The sequence below is a fragment of the Synchiropus splendidus genome, chromosome 6 (assembly GCF_027744825.2).
Source record: "Synchiropus splendidus isolate RoL2022-P1 chromosome 6, RoL_Sspl_1.0, whole genome shotgun sequence".
Taxonomy (NCBI): Eukaryota; Metazoa; Chordata; class Actinopteri; order Syngnathiformes; family Callionymidae; genus Synchiropus; species Synchiropus splendidus.
Genome location: NC_071339.1, coordinates 2,312,291 through 2,335,998, shown reverse-complemented (window position 1 = coordinate 2,335,998; position 23,708 = coordinate 2,312,291). Strand labels below are relative to the sequence as shown.

At 44.0% G+C, this 23,708-nt stretch overlaps 1 protein-coding gene across 2 annotated transcripts in view; it reads right to left on the bottom strand.

Moving 5' to 3' along the window:
- Positions 1–22,706, bottom strand: part of LOC128760579 (potassium voltage-gated channel subfamily B member 1-like) — a 40,223-nt gene extending 17,517 nt beyond the window's left edge. The window contains exons 1-2 of one of the 2 annotated variants that reach the window (XM_053868071.1): positions 22,475–22,706; positions 20,814–21,465 (exon numbers count right to left, since the gene is read on the bottom strand). In XM_053868071.1, coding sequence (XP_053724046.1) covers positions 20,814–21,368 — 555 coding nt within the window. In that variant the 5' untranslated portion in view covers positions 21,369–21,465; positions 22,475–22,706. Of the gene's footprint in view, positions 1–20,813; positions 21,539–22,474 lie in introns of those variants that run through there. The other variant, XM_053868072.1, reaches the window with a different exon arrangement.
- Between the last annotated feature and the right edge of the window lie 1,002 nt (positions 22,707–23,708).

Below are 23,708 nucleotides of genomic sequence, written 5' to 3'. Positions count from 1 at the left end.
AGTGCATGTGTACGTGAGGCCAAGTATATGTGTGTGAACATGGCTAGTCTTCCTTTCAAGCTCCTCTCAGAGGAACTCTGCAGCTCTAGAGGCCATGAGCTCCTTGGTGGTAGAGAAAGGTCAGAGATACATAATGTAGCGAGAGTCATTTGAAGTTTATTTTACAATGTTGCAGTTCAGGTGTGCGGGGACAAAAGAAAGCCTCAGGCTCAGCACTGAAAATGACCCATTTTTCCTTGATATAAATGAGCCACTGACACTACTGAAGAATAAACGTCAAAGCTTGACATCTACAAGCGGCAGCACTCTTTCTCAGCTCAGAGCCGTGAGTGAGAGATTGAGTGCGACCACCTTAATGGCAAGAAAACAAGGAAGAATGAAGATGAGTAGTGACGGTCAAGTCAACCCATCCTCACTCCCATGGCGTCATATATCCATGTTGCGATACTGACGAAAAAGGCTGCCTTCAGCGTCACATGTTGACGTGTGTCACACATGGAAAAAGGCGGAGGTTGGGGTGAGGTAAGCCATGGGATAGTGCTCAGTTCATTCTAGGTATAATAACGTGTCAAATTGCGATCTAAATCCCATGAAACAGCCATGCGTTGTAGTCACAGTGACTTTCAGCAGTTGTAGAAGTAACAACTCCCTGGCAGCAAGAGTGGAATGCAGTGACTCAGGACTTTATTCAGAGGCTCAATGCTGTGTTGAATCTTTTTTGGTTAGTGTCTTCATCACACATTTGTCTACAGAAGTGTGTGAAGTTTACAGTAATTCTTCACTTTGGCCTTGGTAATGAGGACGTGAAAATTACTCCACTATAAACCTTACAATGAAAATCATGCATCTAAATCCCAAGTTGTTTGTACAGAAGTACTGATGATTCAATAAAATGGATCTAATAAACACAAAAATACTTGACTCATCTATGGAACTGTACTTTGAATTCTTCGTGTAAATGCTTTACGTCAATATTTATGGAAGGAGAAGCAAGTTTGGGTCTTTGTGTGTTTGCATCTAAAGTATGAGTGGAGGACATTCTTGGGTGTTTTGACGCGACACAGTAACACGAGTGGGTCGAGCATAGCAACACAGATGCTTGGCTGTCCGTCACGACATATGGTATGCAACATCACACAGCAGCGCTCGGTCTCTGGGAGTAAGAACCTCCGGACTTGCTCACCAGGATGAATAAAAACAGACTCCTGGTGTTCGTAAACAGCGACAGTCACCCAGACACTCCACACTGAGATGTCCTCATGGTGCGACTGCAGTGACGCGCTGCTGATAGTTGCCATGACAACGTGAGGCTTTTTACCATGTGCAGAACAGATGGAGGAAAACATTCACAAATACAGGACACACAAAACAGACGCCAGTGACATCTGATCCCTCAGAAGACCAAAAACTGTGTTGATCGATGGTGAACTCCACAGAGGAACTTCACTCAAACATGCTCTCACAGTGGAACGAAACATGGGAAGACTTGTGCGTCAACAAGTGGCACAACTGGGTTTTCTTTGTTTCTCAAGGGCTTGTTTCTAACCAACACTACGGATTCTTTGGCAAACGGACTTGTTTACTTTGAGGCTCAGAGATACTTGGTTTTTTGGTGACAGGATTCTGGTGTGTGGGCTCCCCTGCTTTTATGCATTAAAAATGAAAACATGAAAGGTCAGGCCTCAGTGTGACTCGCGAGTTAAGTTAAAAAGAAACTGTTACATTCAACCCACATAAGTGATTTACATTGTCGAAACTTTACTTTTTGACTTAACACACCAATTCAATTTATAAAAAATTGAAACTACTAATTGATATTTGAAGGCAACAATACGAGTCTCGTCTCACTCTGCACTGCGTGCGGTGTCCCTAAATGTTCTCCAGGTAGAACTCAACAGGCTCAGCCCAGGGGAACCCTGTCGCCTCCCCATGCCAGATGGTCTACATAGTCAGTGTGTTATGTTTCTGCACGCGGATCATTGTCCATGAGTCACCCAATCCACCAACACCGAAATAGTCTCCAGTGAAGGATGTGTTCAGACCATACGAAAGATGAAAATGTTTGGGTATTTAAAGACAGCAGTGAGAAGTACATATGACACCGGTGATGCAATGATTCAGCTTGGTGTACACTACAGCTGCGACGTTGCTACTATCTGCCAGCAGTTTGTAGAGGCCGGACAATCACAGACCCCGTGTTACATCCAACCTAAACAAAAGTCTGACATCACAACCAAACACTTAAGATGTCTGTCCCAGCTGGAGAGGTGGCGTGTGGCCCCGGGGCCACAGCCCTCACTCAGCTCCTGTACAGCCCCTGTGTGAATGAGTCAAAACATTTGTGTGTTCTTTGTCAGTTTTCTTCACTCGTTTAATTTATAGTTTGGGCATTTCCCCCACACACTGTCAGAAAATAATAATAAATGAATCATAACTGCCAAGGCATTTGCTTAATCATGTGGATTATTTAAGATGAATCTCAATGACGTGACCTTGTGAGGACCCATCTCCAACACACACAGGCTTGTCGCACCATCTTTGTGGGGTCTGCTCATTGACATAACTCTTTCCCCAGCCACTCGCCCTTGAACCTAACCATCCAATACGCCAAATTAAAAAATTAAAGTCAAGTTATTTTGACGTATTCACCCTCAAAACTTTAAGTGGACCGTCCAAAATGTTCGCACAAAGCAAGATATTGATAACAGGACAAGGAACAGACGATTACGTTCGGTTGGTATTCCAGAGTTCCTTATGAGTGTGTTGAACTTGAAGGCAGCATGATAGTGTTGTCGCGGCTGCCTCACAGTGAAGGTTGCAGGTGCATGAGGCCACACGTGCACACACACACACACACACAGACCCATCCACACATGTTGTTTTGCAATTTTTGTGAGGACCTCTCACTGCCATAATACTTTCCCTAGCCGCTTAACCTCAACGTAACCATCCAAAACACTTGGTCTCTAACTGTCCTACAAAGAAACTGAAGAGCGCAACAAAAAACTAAAACTAGCTTGTCCTTATTTATAAGTGTCCCCTCTCCTAAGATCCCACTCAAGTGGAAAGTTCTGCCGGGCTCTCCTGTCCAGCACAGGTCCACGTGTCCCAGCTGGGTAAAGTCACTTTGACAATGAAGTGCTTGCGGAACAAAACCCAAAATAATCAAAGGACGCGCTTAAAGGCACAGTCATCTGGCGGAAGGACGGAGGGTTTGATGGCAAAAGTGTTGTAACAGAAAAAAAGTATTTTTTTTTATGATACGCTAACAACAGAACACGTGCCAGACTCCAGTAGAACCTTTGCTGGCTGCATAGATCCATCCAGCTGGATGTAAACTGGCCGACAGTCAAGCATTCTGGTGGAGCCAATCGCTGCCTTACATGGGCCCCTGATCATACCATGCACACGTCTGGTGCTCTCCCCCTTCATGTTTGCTTTTCTTCTTCAATAGATTTTCCCAACGGAAAATATGGAGTGAGACGATTTCTGTAAATGAAGAGTTGAAAACACAATGCACTACGGTGGAGAAAGTGAGACGTATGGAATAATTCTCACATTGTGACCAGGCTCTCGGCTCAGGGAACATTTACTTTTATTTTATTATTTTTATTATTTTTGGTTTGGAGAAGCGAGATAGCGTTGGACCAAGAAAGTTGGAGATACCAGGAAAAAGAAGAGTAGGATGGAGGGTGGTAAGGAGAAGAGGTCATGATGAGGATAGGTGTGAACAGGGGAGATCATCAAGTTCAGATGAAGGAGGCTGAGTTGCTGTGGCAACCCTGATGGGAAATAGCAAAAGACAAATAAGATGATCCTGACCATTACATCTCTTCAGGAAATGAAGAATAAATCAAAAGGCAGAACGTAAAAGCTCTTTCTCTTGTTGTTTACAGTAGTAAAGGAGTCTGAGTCATGACCAAAGACCAGTCATCTGCCAGAGATTAGGATTAGCAGTTGTAACACCATGTCAAAAAAAGTGTGTGTTGAGGTTTTCCAGACTTGGAGCAGGGATTAGAGCAACGTTCCCAGGCAGACCTTCCTGGCAACCAAGACTCACCAAGTTCAGATTCACCAACTAACCTCTGTACGTTTCAGGACTGTGGAAGGAAACATACAAACCTGCAGCTGGAATGAGCTTTCAACCTCCACCAGCACATTCTATTGAATTCTATTTCCCTGAAGGTACCACTCAGAGGCATCAGGGAGGAATGTTGGTGTAGACTGCAACACCACCACCAAAGCTTAATAGCAGCTACCACTGGTGTTATTTATAAAAAAACATGGATCAAATTTGATCAAATTAAAAAAAAATTGAAAATCAAGTACAGTATTCAAATGATCAGACCTCCCAAGGACTGTTCCAAACACTGCCATGATCACTTTTGGGCTTTAGACATGAGGAGTGTGATAACACGTTGGATTAGAAAGTAAATCCCCAGAGATTAAACAAAGCTGGCGTCAGTTTTACCCACGGCGTTTCAGTTTCTCATCCGTGGGATTTACGTCCAACACTGATCATTTTGATCTGGGCAAGGCTCGAAGAAGATCCCTCCATAATCAGCCCCCATGGACTCATGGTCAACACAGCAAATGTCGGCATCATCTGAAGGTCTGAGATGCAGAATGTCCATCAGAAGTATTGGCAAGTCCAGCCGTGCAAATCATTTCCAAACCGTCACTCATGTTTAAGCACGCAATTAGGTGAACGCTATTGATCTGCAGTATTGATTTCTCAGTAGGTATTTATTTTCACTGCATTGATTAAGTATTAAGTTGACACATTTCACTGGTGCCAACCCACTCTTTGCTTTTAAAACCACCAAGATGACCTACACAACTCATCCAACAACTGACATATCCATTACAGTCCGATTTTTTCCACAACAGAGGCACAACATATCTGCATCTACATTTATAATTCCCTGATAGGGATGGGCGATATGGACAAAAAAAAGTTATCGTGATAAATGTTTTCATTTTGGCGATGACGATAAATATATTATTAAGCCGTCTGTCAGCTGTATCTCATGTCTCGTACCAGTTTCCTTTAACAATGGAGCAGTCTGGACACATTTCCTAGATGCTATTGAAACATGAGAAATAATGTGAAGAAATGATCATTGAGTCATATTCTATTCTCCAAATCATGACACAAACTGTCAGTCCTTCGTGTGATGAAAAACCTTTTCACAATTCTCTCTCCTAAAAAGCTTGTTTTCCGTGGCCTTATTGAAGATTTCACTCATACTTTGAGGCTTTAGAATTTGCTGATGGTCCCTAACTGATGGCGGATCGTAGCATTAGCGCTGCCTGAGAGAGTGTGTCCGCGATCAGTGAACTCTAATGGGGACACAGAAGAGGACGCCAATACCGGAGCGGAGCTGTGTCCAATAGCCACCTATTTTCAGCAGGGTGTTTCGCCGAGGCGCCAGCGCAGCGGGAGACCTGCGTGTGTTGATGTGAACCAAGGCAGACGAGCGCGTCACTGAACCTATGAGGACCACTCCATCTAATAAAATAAACACAGATCCAGACACTCAGAGTCGACCAGTGTCATGATCAAAGGTTCCCTGGATTAAAAATAAGTTTTAAACTACGATCATGAACCAACGTCCACCACACTCTTCTCAACTGTCACAAGCCGGTGTCGGCTGTCAAACACTGCTGAGCTGGAGAGCGCCGAACTAGTCATGTAATTTTGTGGAAATGGGTGATCCATTAGTGAAGTCTTGATCAGTCTATGGTCAGATATACAAGTACCTTCCTCACCTGCAACATGTTTGAGATGCTAAGATGATGCTTGGAGCATGGAACATGAACTTTTTGTCACAACATTTCTTTGTCTACCATACAACTAATAGAAAAGCATGACATAGGAGCTGTTAACCCAATTGAATGGAAGCTCTTTCACCGTCCGAATCCTGAAGTAGGCAAAGCCGTTTCAAATGACAGTCTTCGATACATTGTTCATTGGCTTTTCTAATTCACCCCAAATCATCCGATGCAAACAGATAGATTCACTCTCATCTTATGACACAGGCGAACGACGGCCGAGGCAGCTCCAGCTTCAGCAGTTAAAAGTGAAACCATTCATTAAATAGATGTGTGTTTGCTTGTCGCCTCAGGAGTCAGTTTGGCATCCAATGAAGGTACTTTACTGTGCAGTGCCAAACGCTTGGTAACCACGTTAACAAGGAGACGTCATAGTTTAGTTCTATTGTTTCTTCAGACACATTTGATTTAGTAAAAAACTAAAGCCATTTATTGACTCTGACTATTGAGATTATCAGATGCAGCCTGCTCCTCGTAATTCGTGGTTGGATTCTCAAACAAAGCCACTGCATTGAGCAGTTATGTGTCTGTGCCACTGACACATATTTAATTCAAATTCAATGACCAATTTTATATAAGTGACCGCTGGCAAATAAGCTCAACAACTGACAGCTGATCAATCAAAATCCACACGATTCTCCCACAGTTGGTCCTTGTTTGATCGTGGGGCTAGTCAAGGTTTGTGTGCTGCTAGTCGACATATCTTCTCCAGTCTCACTTGATTAACTGCTGTGGTGTAACCGGAGCCTCCAACAGTGTCTCAGAACACCTTAACTGGTACCTGAAAACACCGACTCTGAGCAACCCGCACCAAACCAACTCAACAAATTAAAGTGGATCGTGAACCTTTTATAAACCAGAATAACCGGATGGGCCCAAATCTCCTTTGATTTCTATACTTGACCCACACACACACCCCTGTGAGCACACACCCTCATGAGTGTTGCCTATGAGAGGACTGGCACCGCAAACGTATTAGTGTAATGACACGAGAGTCAAGTTTCCAACCGACCACTAACCCTTTCAATTGCCATCACGCTGCTCAGTTTGCACATTGACTCGCCGCTCTCCTGCTCCTGGGAGACCAGGCTGCCTGAGGGACTGACGTCACTCTCGGAGCGATGCCGCCGGCTGATCCCACGGATACGTCCTCCAACTTGTGACTTTTAAAGCCACGTCACGTGTCTCAGCCCCATGATAGCGTTCATTAGCATGGAGTTAATGAGCTACACAGAGGACACATTTAACATAGACGCTGCACACACAAATGCATCCTGGTGGGCTGCTGGAAGGCAAAGAATGGGACGTATACCGCAACCTTGACCTGCCAACTCGCCTCTCTTGGCCCAGTTTTGCCGCTGGATCTGCTGAGGAACAGTGGTGCACTTCCAGTAGGAGGGTGAAGAGGACGCTGGATAATTGAGCGCAGTATGTAGGATGAGACTCCAGCCACGGACTGGGAGACGACAAGGGTCTCCAGGGAATCCTGCCTGAAGATTAGTGGGGAACTGATTGAAACTCACAATCCTCCCACTCACCTCTGCCCGACTCCCAGCTCTACTGACTCGCAGTGAGAAGTCATTTACATTCCACAAAGCAAATACGACAAGGCCAGCCAGTCGTAATGTTAAGTTATTCAGTGCGGCAGGCGGCTGCTGGCTTAAGGTGAGCCACTACTTCTCCCTCAGGGAAGTTCCTTATCCTTCCACGGAGAGGCTCAGGTACCGCTTAGCTGATCTCATGTGTCTCAAATGGCCGATCAGGGGTGTTCTGCAACCCAAAGCGCCGCACCAAAATGTAATTACACCAAATGAATGGGAGCTTATCCAGTCAACTTGAGTCCCCCCCCCCGAAAATCGTCTCAGCTCTGACACCTTTCAAACACTTTTATACAGATGCCTTTGTTTTTACATTGCTAGTTCGGCATATTGTTTTCCCCAAAAAAATTCCTTCACCTCGAGCCTTCATGAAATGAGTGAGGGAATGTCCAGGTGCAAAACCACACGACATCCCAGGTCTGGCCCATGTCGTCCTCTGCCAGCTTGGGAAAGACTCCACCGACTCCAATTCTTTGGCAGGGGACAAATGACCTAGGAAACGTTTGTCCTTCACTTTTTAAAATCATTCATATAAGAGGAGTAACCTGCTAATTTATGTTTTCAAGATTTTTTCCGTCTGTTTTTTTTTCAGTTTTGAATCTGATAAATGTATAAATCAACAATAATAACCAGCAAGCTAGAGAATTAAGACGCTCCAGTTCCAGCAGCACTGAGGAAAGCATTAAAGTGGCTCTTCTATCAACTGTGGACAAGAATTCAGGAAGTAGAAGCTGCTTCCTCCACTGGTCCATACAGACCTTTTCTCATGACTTGGATGCTTCATTAACTTCTCAGGTTGCAAATGCATCTCATTCTCAGTGACCTTCCAGAGATCTATCTGTTCTGTGTCATTAAGCGCGAATAAAAAGATCCATTAACGGCAACAGCAAAAACAACTGCGGAACAACTTGTTTAACTGAAGATGATAAACAAGCACTGACGGATGACTTGTTTTCTACCATTAAAGTTTGGGGAAATGTTCAATTTGCTCTTTACGTGTATAGGAAGGGGCATGACTGTAACAAGAGCGACCAGTAGAGGGAGAATGAGCATGTCTTGTGTGTGCAAAAGGCATCCACAACAGGTCCAGTAGGGATACACCTGGAGAGGTGTATCGGTTGAGGTGGACAACCAGGATGGTGGCATGAGTTGATGATGCGGAAAACTCACAGAGACGAGGAGATTCCACCTGAGAGGAGCTGGCTATATTGAATATGTGGTTATGACTGGGTTTTCAACAGGACACTGAACAGTAAAGATGTGTCTATGAGGCTTCATGAAACAGTGTGGTGCGCTCTAGGTTTAAAAATGAAGTGAGGTTCCATTGAAATGGTTGTTCAAATCCACTGATTCTAAAGCAGATATCAACATCTAGTGGGCTCTGAAAATGAACAGTATCCCTAATGGGGCTCACGGTGGCAATTCCAGGTCCAAGCTAGACCTACCTTGCCCATGTGTATCTGTAGCTGTGTGAGCTCTGTTAGGAATTCTATTCGGTGAAAAGAAGTGATTTCACCTTGACTAATGATAAATAATACACAAAATACATCACACATTTTTGTGGCAGCAACAACATAGAATTGTGAAATGTTGAACTAACTTAAACTCATTTGATCACTGATAGATACAAGCCAAGACGCATTAGGTCTTCAAATAAAGCACATTCACGACACATCCTGACACCATGAGCAGCGTGTCTTGTAACAGAAAGACTACAGTCAGAGTTAAGCAATGTGGTGACGCTCATTCTGCTCTGCAGATTCAAGCGCTGTCAGTAAGACGGAGACCCACATGAGGTGCTCTTTTAACAAAACTTTAAACATTATTATTATGGGCTCCCCCATGCTGGGATTTCTCCCAGCGGCTGTCAATCTCCGCCCCACCCTTATGGGTCGAAGATACCACCTACAAAGCACATTAAACACCGGCATCAAGCACAGTTCATTTAGGTGTTAAAAAAGGACAGTTTGAGTTGCTTCTCTCTTGTGCAAGGCATACACTCTGACGGGATGCTTCTCTATCTACAGTATAGTACGTCACTAATCCAGTCATGTTCCAAATGGTCAAATGTGTCCAGCACGGTAGTTATCCCAGTAGATAGTTCAAGAATAACTGAACTAGACAAGTCAAACTGTGACTTCAAGTTGAGCATATCTTTCACAGACTACAGTGCGACCTACATAATTCTGTGTCATGGAGTTCATGTTAAACCTCACTTCCTTTCAGCGTCACTACAGCCTCATTGTGATCACACTAATCTCCAGAATTGGTTGAATCAAAAATCTCTTTTGTAACTTGCTTTTATAACGCCGAGATTGAATAGGCTTCACAATCGTAAAGTAATAATTAATAAAACAGTACTGTCCATTCACTGACGTACGTGTCTCTGGCTGTGCAACAAAAGGGAAGAAGAAAGAAAATGTGTTTGAAAGAAACCCATTGACTGGATCGGAAAATGGTTTTGTGTGTGTGTGTGTGTGTGTGTGTGTACCTGTGTGTGAAAGCATATTTATTTATAGACGCCTCTCGGGAGACAAGTGCCATTACTGTGCTCGGGTACAGCGTGCAGTAGGGCTTAGGCAGGCTGAAGTGGCTTCATCATCTTCTCCTACCAAAACCAGTCCCTCATCAACAACAACACCTCCTCATTTTAATACATATTTGAAAACAATTATGCCCTGATTGTCGCCTTTGCCGTCTCCCTCCTGAGGAAATTGACCATTTTCCTCTCAGTCACTGCCATAATAGTCAAAGCAAAGAGGCAGACACATTGATCCAGAAGTCAAATCCGCACAGCTTCTGCCCCCACAGCCAGCACTTCTTAGGGTTTATCGACTGATCTGCTTCCTTCTTGCTCTGGTAAGACAGAGGCGTGAGCGCAACAAGTTACGCATGAACTGCAACTGAAGACATGTAGAGAACCTCATGAAAGTTCATCAGATTCAAAGAAAAACAATGGTCTAGAAAATGCTTGAGCGCTTACTTCAACAAGAAAGACACAACAATTTTTTCTCTGCCAACTGGGGAGTCTTACTGTACGGTGCGGTCATGGCTGATTTACACTTCTTGTCTGCACTTTAAAGCGGGTGAAACGTGATGTTGATGAATTACTCTCCAAATCAACCACTTATCGTTATAGTTTCTATATTGAGATATGAATATTCAAGGCGTTAAAATCGCTAAACTTCCCAGGCTCATCCTGTATGGACAGCTATGCCAGCAGCAAGTCTAAATATTAATATTCACTAAACCAATCACCACATCGTATCACATCTCTATAGAGAAATGACAGCTTGTCCATATCATTGAGCACTAGATGGTGCAGCGGTGGTGCAGAACTACGGTATATCAGTCCTTTTGACAACCGCAAAACAGCCACCGATACACACAGATACAATCCAGGAAGGTTTTCCATCAGCGTGAGAAGAAAAGAACTGATTAAAAATCTATTTTAAAACCAGGGTGGTCATTACTGCCTCAGATACACTCAAACTCTTGCCACATTTCGAAACGCCCCGCTGTCACCAGGCCGCCAGAGATGTGGGATTTTAAATAGGAATGGTCGGTGAGTAATAACACACCAATTGTTGAGCAACACTAGTTCTCAGAACAGTGCACTTTCCAGGTCCCGATTCATGGAAAGCACTTCATCAAATCCCAGCTCCAAGATTCGTCTGGACCATTCACTGCAGCGCAGAACTTACAAAAGCTTCGGCTGACGTGAAACCTGAACCAGAAAAGGATTTATTAAACCCCAGTGGAACAGCTCTCTTCCTGAACACCCACAGTCTGGCTGTCACCCCTTCAGTGATAGAAAGTGTGCAGCCGAGTCTAGCACTTTAATTAGCACCTATGTCAGGTTAATAAACAAAGCAGCAGAAAATCAAGTTGCCTTCCGCAAACCAATGAGTTTCTGGCTGCGCTGATGGAGCGACGCAAGGTTATATGTAAACTACTGCAACCAGACTCTTTGTTTAAGGCCGCCGATCCGGCACAGCTGCTCAGCCGTGAGAGACCGCGGCTATTCTTGTCTTAATTGCAGCCTCTTGATGAATGTTTGATCACGGCTCGCTCTCAGGTGTTCGGTATCAAGGTGTAGTAATTACAGTTGCAAACAGAAGGTGATGAAGGTACTAAAAAAGGCGGTTTCATGTGATTACTGCACTCGATTGGCACAGACCAGTGCGCCACCCAAGTGATGATGGCAGGCCTATTTGTGGAACTGAGACCCAACACGCAGCTCCTTCACCTTGTGAATATTTGGAGGGTGTTTCTGTGAGAGAAGAAAAGTGTTGAAACGGAACTAAGCCCTTTAAAAAAGCAATCTATAGACTTAGACTGGGCAAGACCGCAGGTGAATAAAGGTCCATTTATGCTCAACTTTACATACGGATATGGAGGGAGCCTTCTGTCCAGGCCTTGCGTTCATTTTGTCCGTATTTCTGCACGTTTCCACAAAGTTTACCGACCAAACTTAGCAGTACCACCAGAAACCACGGGGGGCAGTGTTGCTGTTGCTACCCAAAATTTGGATGAATGCTACCTGGTCACTTGTTAAAAAGATTGCTAAAAGATCGGACACAAATCGTATTTGGGAGCACATATCTAAATGGCTTGGGTCGCAGTTGAAATAAAATCGGACCATGGTCATTCAAACCGTCACTAAAAGATCAGATACAGGTTGCATAGGGGCAGAAAAAATCCTTGCCTCTCTACACACAGTCAACTGGACCATGAGGACGCCGCTTTTGGAACCCATTGATCTTAATATTAACACAGACCAGTGATTCTAAAGGGGTGTTTGCTTTCTGTGGTTCACTGACCTTTGGACAGGGCGAATGTCATTTGCTTTTCACAGAATGAGAAACACTGTAAAACAACTGACATGTGTATGGATGAAACTAAAGACATAACAAAGTCATTGGTGAGATGTGTATCTTCAGGACTTGGAGCAACAATTTTGCTGTGCAGGAGAAGTGGACGACAAGAGCAGAGTTCATCTCCACCTCCGGGGACTGATATTTGAGGTCTGTGGGCATATGCTTGAACACATGCAACTGCATCAGTGTCTTGCCAACAGCATCTAACCTCCTCCTCCTTCACAGTCACACCTTCCTTCGCCCAAAAATCGTTTCACAGGCCACAGATTCCACGACTGATTGGATGAATTTCTGTCTGATTTTCCAGAATATTATCGAACCACTTTGGCAATAATGTATACGCTGCATACGCAGAATCTGATTCCACCTCACTAAAGGTCATAGAGTGGTGTGCATGAACATAACAGCATGACCGTGAAACTCAGTGCACCACTCATGTAGACTGGTTGTCTGTATCTGCTGTTCACTAAACTACACATGAGGGTTTGAGTAAGACTCATCATTTTACAGGGTGCATTTTCTCCCCAATTAAAATGATATAATGGGTGGAAATACTCAATATCCTGATGGATATAAAACTGCTCTATTGTGTTTCGTTGTCGTCAGGGTTTTTGAAGCTGTGGCGGTCCAAAATTTCAACACCACACTCGAGTAGATGGAGTTTTACTTTGACGTCCTAAGCCAACAGGACATTTAACTGTCGTGCAAATGGGCAAGAAACCATCAAGTTGTCTGTGTTTCACTGGCAGGGCACCTGCTGTGCTCATGTACAGTCGCAAGTGAGTTTCAGCAAGAATTCTACAGCACAAGAGAAATCTGCAAAGGTGCAAGATGAATCTCTCAGCAGTCAGGGAAATAATTGGTTTATCTGTTGGATTTTATCGCATTATTCAGCCATGCCTGTCACTCTGGCACGGGTGGCTGCAAGCTGACCTCTCGAGCCGCCGACTGCTGTCATGACGATCGCTCTGTGGTTTGCCATGGATGATTAGGGAGAAGCTTTAGCATGCAATTGCTTTGGGTTTCATTGACTAACTCTGCGGAAACTTCAGCTTTCCCCACAGATGACCACTTGCCGCACGCAGCTCCCTGAATGATGTGCTTCCCCTGACAGCCTGTTTAAATTATGGATGAAGTTCTGCAGCACACAGGAGCATCTTCATCCTCTTGAGATGGAGCCCCACCTGCAAATGTCCAGGAGGACTTGGCCCGCGTGAAGACCTCCCTGCCTCCACATGTCTGTTTGCACTAGACTTGTGCTGAATATAAAACATGGATTTTGTAGGTTTATTGCACAGCGGAATGAGGAAGTGGTTTGTTTGCATAGCTGCATCCACAGTTGCCCTAGTTGGCCAGTGTAATGAGAGAGTGTCAGCTACAACAGCAGGGCATAAGACAGAGAGTTCTGATGGTCACCTTTCTCCTCAAAATGCAAACTATAACCATCTCTTTTGTAACATATTTCTTGGATGAAGAAACAAATGATGTTTCTGCAGTCAAAAAAATGTAATTAAGATTGTTGAGATCCAAACATATGTATAGTTTATATGTATATGTTTTATTGATGCTAAACAAATGTGTTCAGTAACGTTGCGGCGTATAATCCATAAGCTGACGTGCGGGTTTTGCAACCTCAAAGGTGTTAATTAAGTCGGAAAAATTGGCGTTCAAAAATGCATCTGGAAGTCCTTGGCTTCTTTGAAGTTTGGGAAAATCCTTCAGGATTAGACAGTGAGATGCATTTTCAGCTCAGTGGTGCCACAAGACAAACAATGTAATCCTCCTCTCCGCGTCTGTCCACAGATTGGCGGTTTGGCGGTATTGATTAGGAGGCCTGCTGATGAGAAACATTCTCCTCTGAAGTGGATTTCCACGAATGTTTCGCAATCGTGCCACTGGCAGAAGACTTTCCAAAAGAACGAAGGCTATGTTTACAGCTCAGATGAGTCATGCAACGTACCAGGGAGGACTGATCTCTCTCTGGCTCCATGTCTTGGCCAGTTACACGTGACCTGCCTGATCGATTCATAAGCCTCTGTCAAGCTTCAGCGGCTGCAACTGAATCTTCTGAGTCAAAGGTTTCGGATCAGGACGCGGGGGATATTTGAATACATCCACCACTGTTTATGTTGTTTCACTTTGATGTCTGACAAAGATATTACATTTCACATGGGCCACCATCATCACTTGATGCTGGAAGATCCATTTCTTTTTCTCTCTGCCCACAACGTTATTTAAACGGCAAACACAATTCAGATTATTTAGTATTTATTTATTAATTTTCAGAGCCCACTAGATAGCACTAGCTGCTCTAGAATCAGTGGATTTGAACATCCATTTCAATGATTGTTAACCCAAGAGCGCCCCCCACTGAGCTAAGGAAATGAGGACACTGTTTCATGAAGCCTCATGAACACATCAACAGCAACTACAGTGCTATAAGGGTGTAAAATGATGCCATTTTGATGACAAACAAAACCACAGACTTGGTTGTGTATATAAAGACGGGTTCATTTCTGATGAAACGTTTCATTTCATAGCAGCCATCTTGTTTTTATTGAAATGAGTGTAGTGTTGTGAGACCACCACAAGAAGCTTCTGTACAGTTAAGAGTCCCTTAATATGGCGACTGGATCGGACTGTCAAAACATGTGTTAATAATAGTGTGTAAAACAACCATTTTCTCTCAGATAGCACACAATCTTTTTTTGCCCTTGACGTGCATATAAGCAAATGAACAGAATATAACCATCCACCTTTCACACTGGCTCTCATAACCACAAATGAAGGACCCTAGACCCTCGAGACGAGCACCTTCTCCAGGCTGACATTACCTTGCCTTACAACCTTCACATGCAGATATACACTCTCCAACATGAGGTCCTCTATAAACCCTATCAACCCTCTTATTACTGAGGACATGAAGGACTATGGGCCAACCTTTTGTTTCAACACTACTAACAGATAGTAACGGATGCCTTCTGTCCAACTTCAACAAGCCCAGGACTGTGTTGCACCAGCGTCCAGCAGTGTTTTCCCTATTGGTTTGATCAGTGATAAAAACAACTCACTCGGACTTTAAAGGGAAATCTAATGGCCACACCAGCAAGCGTGAATGATTATCTCAGTGTGCTTAGCTGAATAACACTATTTCTATTATTAGAATCAGTTCTCACTTTAATTGGATTTAGCACACTAACAATGCGCTGAGAATGTTATTTGAATAATGAGAGGAAAAGGAACAATAGTGCAACACACACAGGGGACAATTCGATACAAGTGGGGCCGCACAGTGATATATACATGTATCATGGTATATATATATATATATATATATATATATATATATATATATATATATATATATATATATATATATATATATATATATATACATGTATCATGGTATAGATATATCATGATCTATCTATCTATCTATCTATCTATATCTATATCTATATATATATCTATATATATATAGATATATATATATATACCAGTAGAGAAAAGAAGTTCAATTTGACAAAAAAAAACAAAAAAAAAGACACGTAAATGTTATGTTATCTCAGTGCCAACCACCATCGGAGGTTTTCATGTGCCCCTCATGCCGACTATCCGCTGTGTGGGAAGTCACACATTCTGGCTAATGGCTGGTCAGGGTGTGTCCTCAGTCAACCCAGCTGGCTTTCCATCTTAATGCCTTTTCCATCGATTTCTTCCAATTCTAAAAGAGAAACAAGGTCTAGCAGGCTGCGCGTTGAATACTACTGGAGCAGGTAACAACACTCTCTCTCTCACACACACACAGCCAGGGTTCACAGTGTGAGCTCATAATTCACAGATCAAGTAAAGTGCATAAAGGGAAGTCAATGGGGCATATCTGATGTGAGGCCTGAAGTGCAGCTCAGTGCCTCCAGTCATGGCTGTCTTCATCTTACATGGAGGGGAAGGTTCACTGCAATTAGTTCAACCAGCCTCCCTCCAGGCAAAGGAACCACGAGTCCAGTTCTGTTGCTCATGTATGGAGAGATTTCCAAGAAAGGCTGGTGAAAGGCTACAGGGAAGGTTCAAAAGTGAGAGGTGAGAATGTTGCTCCATCATTGACCAGATACTAATCTGGTGCTGTTCTACCACAAAAAGAGTCATGTAAGTTGCACCTGACATCAGTTTATCATTACAGATATGATGAAAACCAGGCTGGAACAAGGGAACGTTTTACTGAGGGGTCTGTCACTAGCTTGTTGTTTGTCTCTCACTGGAGATACATGGAGGCTGCAGGCTTCAAAACCCTCAAATGCGTGTCTCACTCACCACGCAATTGACCTGAAGACCTGACCTGGAGAGGGACACGGAGCAGACACTGAACATGAACTGGGCTGCTCTTTGGGTGCCAGCTCAAGTGTCCTTGGTGTTCAGGACGTGGTGGCATCTGGTGCTATGAATCTCATTCTGGCATCAAGTCCAGCTTTATTAATGTGTAATCAAAATTTCATCAGTACTGAAACATAAATGAGCCAGAAAATGTGTTTGGAAATAAGACATCCTACCTACGGTGCTTCGACGCGATCACACGTCTCACGGCTGCGATCTAAATTTAATGTGACCTTTGTCCAAGACACGAGTGATAATGATAATCCAGATGGTGGTGTTCATCAAGCCTCCCTCACACTACAGCTTGTTGGAGGGCAAGTCAACCGTGCATCATGGTCATAGATACATCGGATAAACAGGATAGATATTGAAAATGACATTGTATTTCACTCAGCCAAACGTAGCATGCGAGGAACTGAACTGAGTTTGCATGTCAAATACATGCAGCACAGGATGTTGTGATGCGGTCACACTCATGGATGCTGCCGTCAGCTCAGTGCATCCAGAGGAAATCACAAAACAAGCGCTAGGTGGATAACGTTCATAACCCCTTCCATACAAACAGAGATTTAAAGAGAAAAACACACCCCATACCAAGCAGGACAGGTTGGTGGGGGCCATTTAACATAGCAGGTGTAATAAAAAACAGCTGTTAACCCTTGCATAAATCATTTGTCATCAGCGGTTACTCGCTTCCTGGTGAGCTCAGGAAGCCGACTCAAGCCACGCGGACCTCGGAACGTGCTAAAATACTCCAGCAACGTCCCAAATGTTTACTGTCCGCTCCTCCGTAACAAGTGACATTCTCATGCAGATATCAGCCAGAGATCCATCCTCACGCTAACATTTGTCACGGTGGCATGAACACCATGCTTCATCACTCCCACCTAGCAACAGTTGGACCCCGAAAATCCCATTCAGACACCAGGATACAAAAGGTGCCCTCTGAGGTGCTGTCTCATCTAGTGCGTACAAAATCCATCATTCAGTTTGTACTCTGAAAGTTGCTCATAGAGTTGACAATGAAGATTGTGTGCATTTTCGCCTCACGTGAATTTAATTACTTATTTTCGACTTGGCATTTTTTTCACTTTAGTTTGCGTGTTTTACTTTATTATATTTAGTATTATTGTTCTTTATGTCACTGGCAATGGACATTTTGACGGCTGAGGCAGATAACGTAGTTAATAAGTCTTTATTGTCCACCATGATGGAAACAGGTCCTTAGCTCATCTATAAGTGGGAATTAAAATGAAGATAAAATACATCCCATTGGAAGACAAACACGGCGTGCTGTCTTCATAACTCGTTTTCAATGTTTTTAGCGACCAGTTTGCAGGTATTTTAAAATTTGAAAACCAATGAATTGAGGAAAGAACTATGCTGCCAACATCAGCAACGCCAGACAAAATCTGAAATTATGCTGCAACTGTGAGAAATAAAAATGCTATCAAATCATTTTACACAAATATTAAGCATTGACTTGTCATAAACCGTGCAAGACATGAAAATCAAGCTGGTCTGCTATAAACATTTAGTTTAACATAGTTCCTGTTACATCAAAGAACTACAGTGAGGCCTATGGGCAATGTGTTTAAATATGAAAGTGCCATAATTCCATGCTTTAGTCAGCCAAGGTCAAGCACGAAGCAGGTTGTTTCAATAGATGAGCTGAATCAATTATGCAGGAATCAGTTCAAAAAGGTGTTTGAAGTTGCTCTCTGTAATGATTTGTTCGGGGGCTGCATGTGTTTGGAATACGAAACATAATATTCTCCTTTTCTCAGCCAATTCCTGCACACACTCACACGGCAGTCATTCAGGTGAACTCAAGTGCGATGATGACACGATGTGGCGTTGAGCTGTATTAGAAATTGGACGGACCATTTGGCTGCCAAAGAAAAGCTGAGCCGTTCTACCTTCAACGCAGCTGTTCATTGATCAAGCAGAAGTGTGGTCTCCTTCCAGAGTGATTGATGAAGCTGCTAATGGGCTGGATGACTGAATACAGGGCAGGGGATGAGCAAGAGAGGAGTCAGGAAGCCACGCAGGGTGAAGAAAAGGCAGAGGCAGTCTGACAACGTGCCGGAGGATTTCAAACACGCTGCCATTTGTCAAGGGAAAGCATCCTTCTCCAGCACCAGAGGACACTCTAATTAACCCAAGGGGCCGCCCATTCAAGACGGCTCGAATGATTTGAAGGATTCAATAAACAGGACAATGGAGGCTGTCATGTTGTCATAACAACATCGAAATAAAGACAGGGCGCTCGGCTGGTAATGATGGATGAGTGCACCAGAGCCTTTACAGCGAGTCCACCAAGTTTTGAACTTTTACAACCTTCTTTTCTCAAGCAACTGCTCTCATTCTTCCAGCTGGGTTACAAGTGACAGCCGACTCCCGACCTGCTCGACTTACGTCCACCCGTACTTACGACCACGGCCAGCAGCGTTTTTTTATTTTTTTATTTTTTATTCAATGTCTGGCACCGCAGCACGTAGCAGCCCAGCATCGTACTCTCACACAGCCATCTATCACTACAGTAGCACCTATAACCCTCGCGTCGGCTGTTTTGAATGGCATTCGACTTAGGTCCAATCTGACTTACGACCGGTTGGTCGGAACCAATTCGATCATAAGTTGGATGTTACATGTAGTTGGAAACCTCAGGATTGCGATGACGAAATGCAATTCTGACTCTCAAGGCTTCAAATAGCGGCAATCCTCAAGTGACTTCCACATCCTATGTTGACGCAGAAGACAGCCTTCTGCATGTTGACTGACTAGGCCCATTCCTCCTTTTCAAAGATGTCACCATCACTGATCACATGCTTCCATGGGTTCTTTACCCTGGTCATGCTGTTCCCCAATATATCCACCAGGGGGAGCAGCCCACAGTCAAAAGCATATGATGACAAACTCCAAAACAAACATGGTGACTGTGGAAGAAGTACTGATAATGTAGGACCAAAAACCTCTCCCATTGTTATGTCTTCTTCATGTCTCATATATCAGATACTAACGGTAACACTGCCCTCCACCTTTTCTGACGGCACTGCTGTAATAGAGGCAAATGAACACAGAGCAGTAACTGGCCTTAAGGCTTTGACTCGACATCCTGGCACTGAAGGCAGTGCGTCACATACAGGAAAGACGGAGGTTATGGTTAGGGCAAGCCACGGGACGCCACTCAGTTCGCTTTGGATCCAATGCTGTTTCACTTGGTCATCTCCAACCTCGCCTCCTCTTGGGCATCAGTTAGGTTAGTAAGGTAAAGGTGCCATAACCCCCCCCTTAGGAGCGTCACACAAAGGAAGGGAACATTTTTATTCCATAGAAACACCATTGCATTGACGTGCAATCGGAGGGCTGACTTTGTGACAATAGGGGACGGAAAAGTCACTTGAGGATTTGTTGCCTTGGGAGTAAGAATGTGTTGTGGTACTTGCCATGGGTTAAAGGTACTTGCCTGGGTAAAAGGTGTCAGCCACCAGTAGAAGGCAGATTCTATGGTGATTCTATGGTCTTTCCTTGATAAACCAAACGTCACTTGTGTTCATCTTATCCAGCGTAAAAAGTCATACAGAACTCCTTCCTCACATAGAATTGAAACTAGAGGACGTTCAGGTGAAAATTGAAAGACAGGACCTCCATCAACTCCTGGATCTTTTCCTTCGCTTCCTCCCTGCAGGACGTGGCACCTCTCCAGAAGGGTCCCGCTAAGATTTCCCATAAAGACTCTGCCATCATGTTTCTCATCAGTGCTCCCTTTGGATTACAGACCAATAATCTCTCCATAGCTTTTAATATTACAACTTTTCTGGACATGTTTTTTCAACCTCACATTCATTCTTTCATCACGTTGTGTCATTTACTTCATTTGTCATCTTCTCTGGAACTGTAAGCACCCACCATTGTTTGTCCTCGCGGATCTAATATTTGAATTGTTCAACTGAGCTGGTCAGCGGTGAGTTGTTTGCACAAAACGCGTGTAGCCTGGACTGAACTGTCGCTTGAATATTGACCCAGACTTAACCCGATTTAGTCAGCATGTTCCATGGCAGACTTAAAGCTCCTCGACAGAGCCACTGAGTCACCGGTTGCAGGAGGTATTTTCCGACTAACTTACCTTGGCAGCAAAGGATGAGCTGGGCTTCTCCAGCAGATCCCAGAGCTTCTTCCTTTTCTCCGAGCAACACGTGGTGGTAAACTCCTCTCCCTCCCGCTCCCTCATGTTCTCAGCCTCTCTTTTCAGCTCCTCGTTCATTTGCTCCTTCTTCTGGTGATACCTGGCCTGGCAACAGGACTCCAGGTAGATCTCGTCGATACCCCAAAAGTCCAGCTCCTGGCTGAAGGACAGGGCACACATTTCCTCCATCATGTGCAACTTCCCGGTGCGGTAAAAGTTGAGGATGGAGGTGAATGCACCGGGGTGACGGTCGAAGAAGTACTCATTATTGTCTAGGCTGTAGTCATCGCATATCTCCATGATGGACTCGTGGGTGTTGCATTCTCTCAGCTGGCCCAGCCTGGTCCGGGGAAGTCGGTCCAGAGTCCTCCACAGGACTTCGTGAAGAAGGCCGCCAACATTGAGTCTCACCCTGCGGGAGAGTGTCTTGCTCCGGACGATATCAGCGGCGTCCGGCGGCGCCGTGTTGGTGGACCGGGGCCCCACCTTGATCATCTTTGCTCGAGTCTCTCACTGGAAGTAGAATTCTAGCCAAAGAAAACGGGGACCCGTGCTGGACTTCATTAGGGTCTGGCGTCTTCTTCTTCTGCGGCTGAATGAAAGGACAAAACATGAATAAGGCGCTGTTACGTCGCGGAGCCGTGTCCCGCAGGAACAATGTCAGGTTTATCCACTCATCACAGAGGCAAATAGATATTTTAATCAGCTTTAATGGGCACAGCCGCTTTTCCTGCTGACACGGCTGGAGGAGGGGGGTGAGGGGGGCTGGGAGGCAGCCGGACACCAGCAGGAGCTTTCCAGTGCTGAAGCGGCTCTGGACTCCTTAACCTGATGCCTGAAGCAACCATCTATCACACAATGCAGACCATGGAAGGCCAAACCTGATCGGCTCATGGACAGCGAGGTGACGAATCTCCTTGGATTTTTACACACTTCTCAACGCTTGAAATGAACATCTGAACATTATATATAAATATATATCCCACTGATGCACAAGACACGTCGCAGCTAGGATGATAACAACAACAACAAACATGGAGGAATCATCCCTGAAGAAACGCAATCTGTTTACTTTTGTTTTGTTTGTTTCGCTACACAATGACCAGGGTTTCCAGTACTCGAAGTGTATTTGAAATTCTTATAAAATTGAAATTCTTATACAAATATTTTCAAGACATTAAAAGAGTTATTTGCAGAGTAAGGATGCAGAATACATATATATATATATATATATATATATATATATATATATATATATATATATATATATATATATACACACACAACTAACATATGCAACTAACCCATAAACCTCATTGGAATAAAGGTCAAAAGTATGTAGTTTACATTTCAAATCTTGAATCAAAACGAATTGGATGTCTGTGTTTCCAAAAGTCTGTCAAAATATGTCTAAAGATTAAAAAAGGCTCTACTTTTTATCGGATTTTTCACCGATAAAGTTACGCGACTGCGGACCGATCTGCATGTCGATCACAGCAGTAGTGTTACTGACAACGCTACGTCCCAACAGAGACGAGTGAATTTACAGGAGAGAGAACGACACATGAGCAAAAGCCTTTTCTACCACAAACAACACGTACTTGCTCCGCGCATCTGCGTCTTCACTCGGTGGACGGACGGCAACATCCTCTCCTCCGCTCAACTTGTGCTTCCCGTCCAAAGCTCGGCTCGGAGCAGGTGGACTATTCATCAGCTACATGTCCACATTTTAGGAATCGCTTCCCCAAATAAACCTCGGTCCAGAATCAACAAGTCAGTGCGTGGAGGAAGAAGCCGGGGACACACACACACACAGGTCTGCGCGCGCGCCGCTTGGCTGCTGCTCTGCCTCGGAGTGAGGGCTGCTTCAGCGAGACGCTTCGCGCGACTCACCTTAACCCTCTCACCGCCGGAACCGTCCGAGCTGCTCCACACTATCATGTAGTGATGCACCAACAACACTTGACTCTACCTTAGCAACACTGGGGAACCGTTCTTTGTGTTCTGCAGTGGACAATATTACGATATTCTTCAGTCGCCCACTGTAAATGCAGCTTCACAGTTCTCAGTAGCTACATGGCAACAAAGCGCTCAGTGGCCTGAAAGTTGTATGTTTTCACCATTTAAATTCAAAATAAAAGTCAAGAGCTTTTTTGCTGGTGTTTGTTGTCATGTCAAAGACTCGAATGAAACCTATCTATCCGGCTCGTTTGAAAAAGTAGCTAGCTGACTAGCTACTAAAAGCAAATTAGACTTTACCCTATTTTCGCTGAAATAAATGTTATTCAATATTGTCATAGTTTTACCAAAATAAAGCACCATATAATCAAAGACTTGTGTAAGACTATGTGACTTTATTTTTTTTAGCCCGAGATAACAGTTATCTTGAGATCATTTTAGTATCTCCAGATATTTTTAATCTCAAGAGACGATTACTTCCTGTAACCACTATGTCTCCCATGGCTTCGTAACCGTAACTGCAAGTCGGAATATTGACGACAGCAAAGTCTGTGCGCTTTTAACACTCTGGTCAAGTGCCTTCTATTCAAAATAATACCACATGTGGCATGCATGACTTTATTTTATTTTTCCCTGAGATAACAGTTAATTTTTATCCCGGTGTAAAAAATATAAAGTCATGTATGTCGCTTTCAGGGACACCTAATATGTATTGCTTAGCCACATATGGTATTATTTTGAGTAGAAGGCACTTGATCAAAGTGTTAAAAGCGCACAGACTTGCAGACAGTGACTGACAATGTTGACGAACACTTACAAAGCCATGGGAGACATAGTGGTTCCAGGAGGACGTATACAAAATGCTTTGCCAGAGAG